At 40.4% G+C, this 12773-nt stretch overlaps 1 protein-coding gene across 2 annotated transcripts; it reads left to right on the top strand.

Annotated features, from left to right (window-relative positions):
• Positions 1-1261: 1261 nt before the first annotated feature.
• On the top strand, positions 1262-12119 carry LOC139722778 (uncharacterized). 2 transcript variants are annotated; one of them, XM_071634067.1, is made up of 2 exons: positions 1262-1577; positions 6277-12119. In XM_071634067.1, exon 2 carries the CDS (start codon positions 6281-6283, stop codon positions 7298-7300), a length of 1020 nt encoding a protein of 339 aa, XP_071490168.1. In that variant the 5' UTR covers positions 1262-1577; positions 6277-6280; the 3' UTR covers positions 7301-12119. The 2 variants fall into 2 exon arrangements, with proteins under 2 accessions (XP_071490168.1, XP_071490167.1); XM_071634066.1 differs by lacking the exon at positions 1262-1577 and adding an exon at positions 3609-4417.
• The last annotated feature ends 654 nt before the right edge of the window (positions 12120-12773 follow it).

The following is a 12773-nucleotide window of genomic DNA, read 5'->3' as shown; positions in this document are numbered from 1 at the left end:
AAACGACACATAGAATGTAATGAAATATAATGCTAGTACCAGTGTCTCACTGGTAAAACAATAAGGCGAAATAATGGTATTTAGGTAAGCACCATAGACATATAACTTGTAGGTTCAGAATAAAGTATGGGCAGTGTCAAGCAGTATACTAGTACATTGAGTGCCTGGTGTCTGATTTCAAATGTAAAATGCACTGTATTATAATATCTGAAATCTGCTCATACTTGCAGGTGGTTAACTGCTTGATGGTTAAGTTTTATTATCTTTACCCACTCATTTTATGACACACACACACACACAAACTCATACAACACACACATGCACAAACACAAAGAAAGATTCCTAACAAGACAGGGTATAAATGTAGCTGTTACGTTATCATAAAGTTGACTTTCATATTGCTTTTTACCTAGTGAGCGTTAAAATATTTACTGCTCTATGTTTCCCCTGCCTTGGAGTGAGGTTTGAAAATAGAGCAGTCTTCTATCAAATTGTTTTGCTGAACTGTTCGTATTATTCAAATGCTCCTCTTTTTGTGCAAAGTTAGACACTTGGTTGTCAAATATGTAAAGACTTGTTGCAACGAGCCCTATTTCTGTGCTGTGCTCTATCAACGTAATTATCAGCATGTCTGCTCTTGCTTGCAACATGTGGGATTGTTCATATGGCCTTTTAATTTGCTGCTTGTGAATTGTAGCTATGTGACTGGCATTGTTGTAGAAACATTCAAATCTAAATTTATGTTTGTGAAGGGTAGTTAGTTTTTTCAGACTTTGAAAAAAAAAACTTTTTAACAGCCCCTGGGTATTCATGTATGTGAGAAGACAGAGACATGTTTTTGTCTGAGTCATTTTGACAATGAGGCTCTATATTCTTTGTGAAAGATATATTCCTGAGATCCTTTCAGTCATGAATTTCAGTCTCTGACCATTCAGGGACAGCTATCAAAGTGCTACACTCAGCAGTAAAATAACATGTTTGTTAGTTTCCCAAAGTTTTCTCACAGGTCACACACATTCTTGTGCCATTGTGGGAAGATATTGTCAAATTTACTCAACTTCATTACAAGTATGTTTTCTCTTCCATCAGCTGGGTTTTCCACCCCTAAATTCCCCCGAAAATGAACGTCAGTTTCCACGACTGTCACGTTACCCCCGCACTGGTGTGGTGAGTGTCGCAATGAGAGACAATCCTGGTTTCATTCACTGTTGACATAGCACTCTTTGCAACGACTTCTCGTGTGTGAGTGGAGTGTGCAGCACTTGTTGGGGCTTGCTTTGTTGTGAGGCAGTTAGGGATAGCTGACGTGCAATACAGGATCCAACTTCCCCAGATCATTCTTTCACATCGTGCTCCCCTGTTTTTGTCTGTTTGGTTTTTTTTCTTTTCCTTTCTTTCTTTTGCACAAGCATCCGCAATATTTCCCTCGGTGCAGGATAGTTACTTTTCATAACATGTTGTGTCAGTCTGTTGTTTAGCAGTCACCAGGATCACAGTGCCGCAGATATATTATACCAGAGTACTCGTAGGAAGGAAATACAATCTCTCTCTAGTTTGGAACTTAACACTGTCAAAATGTAAGTGTATGATGGTAAAAGCTGTCTCCATTCACCCTTAATAGATTGTTGTTGTTTGATGCAATGTCAAGTATGTTGTCTAGTTTATTATGTCAGTATCTTATGAGTTTGTTTGTGTAGAGTTATGTTATGACTTAGGGATTTGGTTTCTTCTCCTTAAAGGAAGGTCCATCTCAAAGAGAGGTTCAAATGTGTAGTAGAAAAGCAATACATCAAAGGCAATGAGATTTTCCAAAGTTGATTTAATAGTGCGATTTGACAGATTTAACAAATGTCAGGTTATTGTCCCTCTAGGCATGCAGCGAGTGAATTAATATTTGCTGTCTTGGTAATTTGAACGACAATGTACTTTAGAAGTACCCAGTCATCTTCTAGGTTATGATGTTCTTAAGATGAAACGACTTCAGTTTATACTTCTTCTCCTTTTGACTCCAGAGCATTTTTCAGTGGATAACAGGGCACATCAATTTGTTCAGATGGCACTCTTCATAATATTATGCACATGAATGAAACTATTCAGAACTTACATTTTAATGTCTTGTGTTGCCTCTCCTCTCTCTTTTTTTCTTTAGTCATAACAATGGTGTGTGCAACATGTGTGTAATGGTATGCAGTCCAATCAAACTTTGAAACAATGTTGAACAATAATTGGCAAGTATGTCACAAGTATCAGAAAGAGAGACAGAGAGATAAGAGGATTACACATTCCCATTCATTCCCTGGGCCTGAGAAACACAATTCTGTGCCACAGTGACAATGCAGTGAGTCACACTCTGGCCCGAGAATGACATACCACTGGTACTGTTATAGAAACAACGACTGAGTCACAGTGTGCAAACTTCTGGGCCGGTCTCGATCCATCCCCATAGCAGCACCCTGGCTTTCAAGTTTCATATGTTCAATGAAATTTGTGACATACAAGTATACATACATACATACTTACACACACTATTACATACATACATAATTTTGTAAGTAAATAAATTGTAGATGCAAGTTGAGTTAGCATGTGCTGTCTACTTCAAATACCCTCCAGGGGCAATAACACTGAACACTGAAGGACATCTATTACATGTCCAAACAGTGTTTCCAGCTGATCATATCAAGTGTTAGGAATTTGTCACTGCTTTCTTATTGGCCAATCAAATACTTTGGGGAATGTACATTAAGATATGTGTTTGTTTTTTCTATAGATGTCGTGTGTGCATGACAATCTGTTTCTTAACCTTTTTGAACAACCTCCTTTTTTCTCTGTCTGAAATTCATTTTCCAACTGAGAGTCTCTTTTTGGTAAAAAAAAAACAACAACCCAAAAACATGTCAGTGCTAAGGATTATGCCCTTGTAAAGAAGTGCATATGAAAGTCATATTGTGCCTCTATTGATTTCTTTACAGAGACAAAATGAAGATATGTGTACATTTATATACAGCTTTACAAGGCCTATCTCATCTTAATGGGTGTATTGATTGTAACTTACACACCAAAGAGAATTCAATCATCTGTGGACACAAGATTTCTATAAAATTAACTTTACATTTATGAGCCTGAAAATTGCAAGCAGAAAAATAAAAATACTCTAGAAAGTGAATTGGCAAGCCATATTTTTGGACACACACTGCGTGTACTTCATATTTGTTTCTATGAATACATTAACTAGTGCCCAGCACAAAATGCATGTCATTTGGGTGTTTTTAATATCTATATGATGGTTGAGTGACATGACATCATGCATGGCGGAAATATGGTTTTGATTAGTGTGGACTTGGTCAAACCACAACCAGCTCTATGGGTGATTTCCCTGATGTGATGCAATAGGTAATTGCCTCACGTTATTGCCGATGTGGTGGAGAAAAATTGTCATTTTGAGGAAAATGTCATCAGCCTCGTTGTTGTGTTCACTATCCATCTACCTAATGTTCGATGAGGGGTGGGATGGGGAGGGGGGGTGGGAACGTTGGGATTTAAAGGGCGGGGGCAGTGCCGTTTATGAGGTAGGGGAGATTGCCGTCTTGGAGAAGTGTATCTTGGTTTGTACTCCTTCTCCTCGATGAGACATCATCCTAGCTCAGACTGTGATCCTTATCATGCTGGCCGTATGACGCTCTCAGTTCCTGAACTCATTTGATGACTAGTCCGTCACATGCCCGGCACACGCCAACAAACGAGCCCCAGCCCAGAAAATGTATTCATATTTTTTCTCTCCCTCTATCTCTCCCTCTCCGCGCATAGCTGAGCCATACCCCCAACGACACTGCTCACTCGGGCGACGAATACTGCACGTACCTACGTCAGTTCTGAGTGTGTGTGTACACAATGTGTGTGTATTATTTGTAGTTGGGTATATAGAGATGCATGTGTGTGTGTGTGTGTGTGTATACGCTTGCGTGGGTGGGCACACTAGCACTCTGCACTGTTGTGAGCTTCTTATTCTTACAACTCGGTGCGCAGCTATCAGAAGCAAGTGGAGTCACACCAGCAGTAGACCTTATAGCTCGCTCTCTCTCTCCCCCCACACAAGAGTTTGGAGAACAAGAGGGAGAGAAAGAAAGGGGGAAGTAGGACTTGTGGACTTGTCATGATTTCATGGAGGGCATGCAGTCTTTTGTTTCTCCTTGAAGATTTGCCTGTTTGTAGATGTTATACTGCAGACAGCTTGCTGCTCCTCTAGATATTTTCCACACTCAAGTTTTTTCAATAGGATGTTTCTCTGATTGACTGGCAGCAATGTGATACGTTGTACATGGATATTACTTTCAGGGATATCTGATCACACTTATTTTCCTTGGAAGAGAACATTGTTTAGCGTTTGCAGGAAGGTGTCCTGAAGTTTTCTCTGCATGTAAGTAGAACCACACCACTTTTTATTAAGAGGATATTTTTTCAGCCATCAGTGCAGAGATTTCCAGTAGATATTGCACCTTTCTATGTGTTCTTGACCTGCTTTAAGACCATAATCATCATTATGATTACAATTCCGTTGTTAAGTAGTCTGATTGAACCTGTGCCTTATCATGTTGCCTGTTCGTACTCTGTACCCTCCTTTTCTTATGTACTTCAAGCCTTATTCAGGGGACAGGGTAGAGGTCATCTCTCACATACTATGTGTCAGGATTGATTTTGATGGGTCTTTCTCAGCTCAGTGGAGTGTTTGTAATGGTACTCCTTCAGCACAGGGTCTGCCATAGTGCTGTGATACAGTTTGAGGGCGATGCTTGGTGACGTGTTTTTTCAACTGACCGTCAACTCTTTCACCCTGGACATAGCTCTGGACGACAGTGACCTATTTATTCCACTTGGAGGGAGAGACATACTCTCTGCCAGTATTTTACACTGAGGGCAGGCCTTGACCTGGTGTAGAAAAGAGATCTAGATCAGAGTTCAACCTATTCACAACAAGCATTTTCAGCTCCAAGCACTCAGTTAATCTGAAATGCATCCATTTTATAATATTACCAACATTTACAGTGTATTTCAGGTTTAAATACTAGATAAAAAATTCACTCTAAATTAAAATAATGGATTGGCTGCAGTTGATCCTTATCAAATTCTTTGGTCGTTTGTGTATTTTGTCCTACGTTTGTCATAAGAATTCTGTCACTATGCGAAAAGTTGCAAATTGCAGAAATATCTTTGGATAATCACTAATGGTTGGACAAGAGGTAGGGCTTAAAATGACTAAAGATCAGTTTTGTCAAGAGTACATATTGCAGACATGTAGGCCTATAGTGTTGTGTGGCTGTAGGAACTTATTCATGTCCAATAGTCGTAATACTTACTTGCCTATGTTTTATTAGCATTATCTGTGCCTGTGTGTTAAAGGAAAGAGATAATGGGGAAAACATGAAAAAAACAACAATAAAACTAAGAAAGTAAAAGGTATTTGTCTGAATGTGACATGCCATGACTTTCCAGTTTTACTCTGTTTCTAAGAAGGAAATGAATGACCTACTCAGTATTCAAACTTTGTCTAGCCAATGAGCGGTGTGTGCAACACAAGGTCATCAAAACAGGATGGGAGAAACGAAAACATTTTGTGCTTGGTGTCATTCGAACATGACGACAGCAACATGACACCGACGAAAGCAGCTATCTGGTGGTGGCTGCAGGCAGTGCAGAACATTGGAACAGGTCAGACTCATTGTACAGAGATGAGTACCCTGTGTTCAGCCACCATGTAAATGCATGTGTAGTGTTGCAAGGCGCAAGTGCCATTGCCTATTATGACAGACTGGTTTGAGCGTACATTCTGCGGATATGAGCATTTCCTAGACTGGGAATCCCACATCCTCTTAACTGGAATATCAAATCAAAACCTGTTGATATAATTAGTGATTTTTAGGTGCAGACAGTGATTGGACTTTGGCAATGTGATGAATGACTTTCATGGCACTTCATGCTTGGATGCTGTTCAAAAATAGTAGTGATTTTGGTCAGAAGGATGCATTTTGTGGTGTTTGATAAATGTCGGAAATGACTTTGGGATGTTATCAGATGGAGTGATATTTACAGGTACTTTACTGTATTTTGTGACATTTCATGTTTCATTCGAAACTACTACCAGTGTTTCCAAATATAAGAATGTGCCACTCAGGTTCATACATAAGTGAGTGCCACTGTAATGTCAGTCCATTTTAAAGTCTGTATTTTGAGGAATAGTTTCACTCAACGCTATTTTGTTTATTTCTTGTCCTCCACCAGATCGATGCCGGGGTTGGTAGGAACAGGCACCAAGAGGAAGCGGGATGACGGGGAGGACAGTTTGGAGGGGAGCCAGCGCCTGGCGACGTGTTCACAGGTCTGCTCCTACACCCTCCAGCGTCAGTGTGTGCTCAACCTCTCCGTCTGCAAGCTGCAGATGTCCCGCCAGCAGATCGACCCCCCGCTGCGCCGCTCCGTGCTCATCTGCAACACGCTCCGCCAAATTGAGAGGGAGCTGCGAGCCGAGGGGAGACACTACGACTGCTCCCGGGTGTCGATGCTCATCTCCAATCAGCCTCTCTGCCTGGACTCGCCCAACAAGGAGAGCATTCCTGCAAGCCACGACAGTGGCAGCAGTGGTGGATCCAGCTCTGACTCGAGAGGCTGCTCGAGTGAGCGGAGTCGAGCTAATAGCGAAAACGCTTGCCCTCCCACGCCAAGGTGTGCCCAATTGCCCACAGAAAAAGGGTTGCTTAGCAACAGTAGACTACTCGCAGACAATTCTGGTGCAGACTCACAAAAAACTACCGGCAACCCAGACAATAATAATTGCCTCCCAGCTATTGCCAACAGAACAAACGTGCCAAGCCACTTAGATGCATTCACTCATCGACTATCGGGCAGTGCTGCAAGCCAGACGCGGCATTCAGAAAAACTTGTGCCCGTCAGCAGTTCGTCAACGGACACGCTGCGACAGGACAGCAACTCCTGCTTGGACACTCCTACGCTGATTGCTGCCAGTACGGACATCATGGAGTTTGGTGACGAAATCTTCGGGGACATTGACGTCTCGCTGTATGACTTTGATCTAGCCCCTCCATTCATTCCAACCCACACTCTGAATCCTAACCCAAAGCCGCCATCACCGTCGGCCTCAACAGACGACTGGCTCCGGTCTTTCCAAGCCGATGTTGTCGGGTTTGCTGGGGATGTTGCGTCCCAAGGGTCACAGGTCAACTGCCGCAGTGAACTCATAGACGAACTGGATCAAATTATGCACATACTGGTTGATGTTGGCATGTGAAATTCAGAGAATATTTTTATATATTTTATATAAATTATGCAGACTTTTTTTACTGAAAGTGTAGTGTAAGATTAGAAGTAATAAGAGACCCAGAGCACTCATTTTGGTTGTCTTACTGTGTAGAATCAGCAGCTGGTTTGGAATAGAGTCAAATTGTATTAAAAGAGTAACTACAACTCAGGTGTGTAAGTGTTCAGCTAAAATATTTTTATGACAACAAAAAAGTGTCTTCCTATTCAAGAGAGAAAGAAAAAAAAGAAGAAAATGATATATATTTAAGGAACTTTGAGAAGAGGGATTTAGTCTAGGTGTGTTGATTTTGATGCATTTACAAAGATACTGAAAGTCACTGTGGAATATGTGCTCCATACATATGGCTTCCTTTCTACAGTGGGGGAAAAGAGAGAATTATAAAATGCTTAGTTAGTCATATGGTGGATTTATCCTTGAAGTTGAATGTAGCTGTATGTAGCTCATGGCTTCAATCAGCAAATTTCTTGACGGTGAGGTCATGAAACAATTGACTGAAGACTGTTCAGTTTTCTTTTATTTCTTCATATTTTTTTATACATGTGTGTGGTCTTTCATCATTTTTGGAGCAACTTCTTTTTCCCGAGCACATAGTTATACAGTCTAGCTGCCTCACATGGACAGTTTTACAGGCATTGTGTAAACATTTGTCATTCAGGCAATAGGACTTATTTTACAGGGATAGGTTAGCAGAAAGCAAGTGATTTTGGAAAAGGAAAATTGAGAAAGAAAAGAAAAAACACACACACTGAACCAAACTCAGTGTATGGAAGGATGACAGTTGTCACTACTGCCATGACATCTGAGCTTCTTTTCCAATGTGAGCAGAATATACAAGAAGGTGAAGTAAAGTGGGTCGACTGTACTTGGAGTACAAAGGTCTAGTCAAGGAAAAAAACTGCTGTGTAACTGATGTCAGGCAGAGAGCTGGGGTTCACAGTTTGTTTGCTCTTAGGGCCTTGCATCATGTACTATTAGTAAAGCGTGTGGAAGTATGGGGGGTTACATGGTGTGTTACCACGTAATTCCCCAGTTGTGGGTTGTGTGCTGTGCTGCTGCTGCCTTCATTTCATGATATGCATTTTATAAACCTTTAGGTGACTTTTCCTCTGGCCCTGAATCACACCCAGAAGCACAACCAGTGCTGTACTTGAGCCTTCAAATTTGGAGTTGGTCCTTCCTAAGCCACTTGCCATTCTGATCTTGCCTTGTGGCTGCTTGCCTGTCCTTCCACAACCCCTCCCCAATCCCCATGTAAGGTAGACATTCACTCTCTTTAAAGGCAAAAAAGAAAGAAAAAATATTCTTGGAAGTGCATCACTTATTCATGGGTAATTCCCTTATTCTCTTCCTAAACACCCCCCCCCCCAAAAAAAAAAACAAAAACAAAAACAAAAACAAAAAAGAAAAAGATGCTTGCGGCATGCCGTAATGGGCATGATGATACTTATGCTTCACCAGCATGTTAATTCAGTGGCATGAAAAGGCAGCGCTAAACACTGGGCTAATGAAGCACATCCTGTGACGCTGACAATGTACACAGATTGTAGCATATAACTGAAGCTACGCTGAAACTTGAGCACTGCATTTATGCTGCCTCTACTCCATTAATTACTGATTGCACGTTCACTTCAAAGGCATTATATTTTTTTTAACGACATTATTACCAAACATACCTTCCAAATGCTTAAAGCTGCAGGTTGTTTGTTTAGCCCTGTGTTCTTAATATTCTATTTGCCTTTTTTTTCCCTTCTAAATCTGTGTAATTTTTGTGTCTGATTGGACATTAACTCTGTGTCTGATTGTTCTAGATGAACTTATGTTCATAAATGGTACATTGCGATATTGTCTCCTAAGTGACAAAGTGCTGCATTAGCATCCTTCGCTATGTTAGTTTGAAGATCTATGCTTTGGTGATTATCAAAGGGGTTTTCCACACTCATCTACATTGATCTTTTGCACCATCATGCAACCTGTCTGTGGCCCCCATTGTACCAGCTCCTCTGCTACTTGCCTGCAATTTGGACATGTACAAACTACGTAAACCGGACATGTGAGAAAGAGGCCTAGGCCGGAAAGACATATGAAATGTCACACCAGAATCAATTCTATGCAGAAAAGAATAGAAATTGACTACATAAAACAGACTTGTCTGTACATTGTGTTGGTTTTTCCCGGAAACAAACTGTGAACCCAGTGTCTGACTACATTATGTACTTTTGAGTGCCTGTGCCATTGACTAGCCATGAATCAAAACATTGAGGCAAAAATAGATGAGGTTTTTTTTGATTGATTCACCTTTTACTCATAGCCCACTTCATGCCATTCTCTGCATGTTAGTAAAATATAGAGGTGTATTCGTGACTCCATGATAAATGTGTAATGCACTCTTGTATTCATCTACATGTTTCCCTGTGTACTGTGAACTTATGTAATGCGAGCACGAAATACACCTCTCACATGGGAACCCTTCCAGCTTTATACATAGTTATGATACAACAGCCATATAGGAACAAGTATAGAGACTGCAAAACTTGGCAAGCAGTGTTTTGGTTTAGAGCTGCACTTAATTGCCCATCTAGTTACAGTATTTCGCACTTGCTTCATGCAACATCTATTTATGGGGAAGTATGCTTTGTTTGTTGAGATAGAGTGAAGGAAAGTGTCTGTAAGGCAACCCAAATGAGTGCTCTGTTTGTATAGCTTTGTACAGTGATGATTGCTAGGACATTTTTTCTATGAGAACTATGTGGGCTTCTTTGAAAGAAGAGCCAAGATTTTTATATCAGATGTTTTATGAGAGTAAATTTAGTATTTAATAAGGTAATTTATTGCACATCTAAAGCAATCCATATTGGTAGGAGGAGGTACACGAACAAAATCAGAGTTTCATCCATGTTTGTTTTTTATATAAAAAAAGAAAGAAAAAGTGAACTTTTTTTGATGGGTATCCTTCAAATAAAATCAACTCGAGAGAGCAATGGTGAGAGTGTATTTATATTTGACTTCTGTATGACCATGTAAGTTACATTGTAATTACTGGTGGCATGTGATGCGTTTGTATCTTAGTGCTAGAAGTCCTCAAAAATTAGATATCTGTGATATCAAAAGTATTTGTTCGGGTTGAATTTTCGGCATGAGTTTTTATTCCAGTTTGTTGTCAGTATTTGATCTGAAATGTCTGCAGGGATGCACACTCCTCCCACCACCCTTCTGACCCCTGCCCTTTGAACCCCCTTACCCACCCCCCTCCGAGGCCTTGATGAATGTATGGGGAGGGGGTCAGTCCTATTAGTTGATCTCGAACTAGGCAGCAAAAGTGCTGCAAAGACCATCGGGCTAAGAAATCCCCTCCATGTTGCATCCCATGAAAAGCGCAGTTTCACACGCAGTCAGAGACATTCAAAACAGTGCATGGTGCAAATGCTCACAGAACTCAGCCATCACACTTGCCATTCGCATGTTACGCCCCAGTATGTGTTAAACAATTTACGTGAAATGAGCATTAGATGTGTTCTAGTCTCTTGCTTTCATAAAATTACAGAGGCTCTAAACATATATTCAATGCTTCAGCTGAATATATATATATTAAAAAAAAGATTAATACGAAGTGTCTGCAATTAAGTCTATTGTAAGATGCATCCCTATTGGCACTGTGATTTCAAAACTGATTCATTCCATAAAAATCATACAAAAGGAATGCCGTGATGGAGCAACACAGTCCACATGGTTTCCTCATGCAGTCATAACAACTCATAGTTAAAACTTGTTCCAACTCATGTCACGGAGAAAATGCCTAGGAAATAATAAAAAATGATGGTTTTACTGAGTAAATTATGTGTGTTATTGAATTTTCCATTCCCACTTTACAGCTAGGATAATTTGTGTGAAAAGACAAAAAGTATTTGTATTTTAAGCTCTATAAGTGTGAAACAGTCAGTTTCTGTTGAAGGCATACTTGTTGGGTGTGTCACCGAATGCACTTGATTTTTGATATTGTGGTCCTCTTCTTTGTTCACGCTTTTGTGCTAGTATGAAGGAGACTTGCCTAGGTCCCTTGTTGTTCCTTAACGTCTACCCGAGTGTGCCATGATCCGTTTGGTGTCGTACTTTGATGATTATTGTCGTTTGCATTCTTGTGAGACATGTCGTTGAGTGTTCCAAACTATCGTATGGCTGCAACGTAGAATTTCTAGTACTGTTGTGCCACTATGAAGTAAGGCGATTTCTTGTAAGAGATTGACTGGTGAAGTTTAAATACAACTTTTTTTATTGTGCTTTTAAAATGATGACCTGGGAAGGGGGGGGGGGTGGTACTTTGATGTTCTTAATGTCTGAAATTAGCATTCATGTGACTGGACCATAACAGTCAAATTGCAATATTATTTATGAATTCCTGGGACTGAAATGTGGTCCAGTTCTTTGCGTGCTCCTGACGAGAGCGTTACCGGCAGAACCATTTTTTTTTTCTGCAATTTGCTGCAATTTGATGATCCTAGCCATGTCAGGCTACGCCAATTTAGCATGTGTGGGACTGAGAGGTTCTCAGACAATGCTTAGTTCACTCTTGGTGGTCAGCCAGGCCACTAAGCGTACAAGGATGGTGCTAAGTGTAACTAAGTTATACATTGGGCTTCTCTTAGTGTGTCTACTATGTATATGTCATTGTTACATTTCCTACATGGTGTGCAGCAGGCCATTCATTGGAGAGCATGATGAGTCACAACTTTTTACTTCAGATGCAATACATACTTGTAAACTGTAATATGTGGTCGATGCTCGGCTATGCAAGAACAGTCAAAGAAACCTCCCCCCTCTCAAATTTGTTGAATCTCTTGCATTAGTTTGTTTTCCAATCTGTTGTTATTTGTTTGTTTGTTTTTTAGATTCTTGGTCACACAAGAATTGATCAAATTTTGCTTATGAATTGAACGATACCAACCTTCCCAGCCCCTCACCAAATAATAATGAAATACCCAGCACAGGCCCAAAAGTCAGTTTATTGCTGTGTAGCTTCATGTTATGCCACACTACAGTTTAGATGCTGTGCAGACTGATATTTTTGCGTGATTGATGCAACTTTAATGTGAACCATGTTTGGTTGGTGTTTTTGTTAACACGTAAACCAGTGTCCAAGACTTCCATTTCTTTTCTTTCTCTCTTTCTTTTTTGAGGGGGAAAAGTTTCTTAGATTTGACTGAGTCTATCAGGAAAAATGATTGCCTATTGTCCCATGTTTTTTTCCCCCTACCCACTGGATATGCTGCAAAACATGCTGTCATTATCTGTAATTTTATATCCTGTGTTAGCATTGATACGTAAGGAGAGAAAAATTATAATGTCAACTCACACAGTATTCACAAGGGCTAATATTATCTTGCCGTGCCAGGAGTGCACTGACCAAGCACAAAAATGATATGCAGAGCAGAAGAGCCCGTAATTG

Source organism: Diadema antillarum, unplaced genomic scaffold (assembly GCF_040938485.1).
Source record: "Diadema antillarum isolate AM-2024a unplaced genomic scaffold, OU_Dant_1.0 scf00000171, whole genome shotgun sequence".
Lineage (NCBI taxonomy): Eukaryota > Metazoa > Echinodermata > Echinoidea > Diadematoida > Diadematidae > Diadema > Diadema antillarum.
Note: the sequence above shows the minus strand (reverse complement) of the source record. Positions and strands in the feature narration are given on the sequence as shown.

Excerpts from the sequence above, each read along its gene's own strand:
- LOC139722778 (XM_071634067.1), top strand. The coding sequence starts at position 6,281 with ATGCCGGGGTTGGTAGGAACAGGCACCAAGAGGAAGCGGGATGACGGG.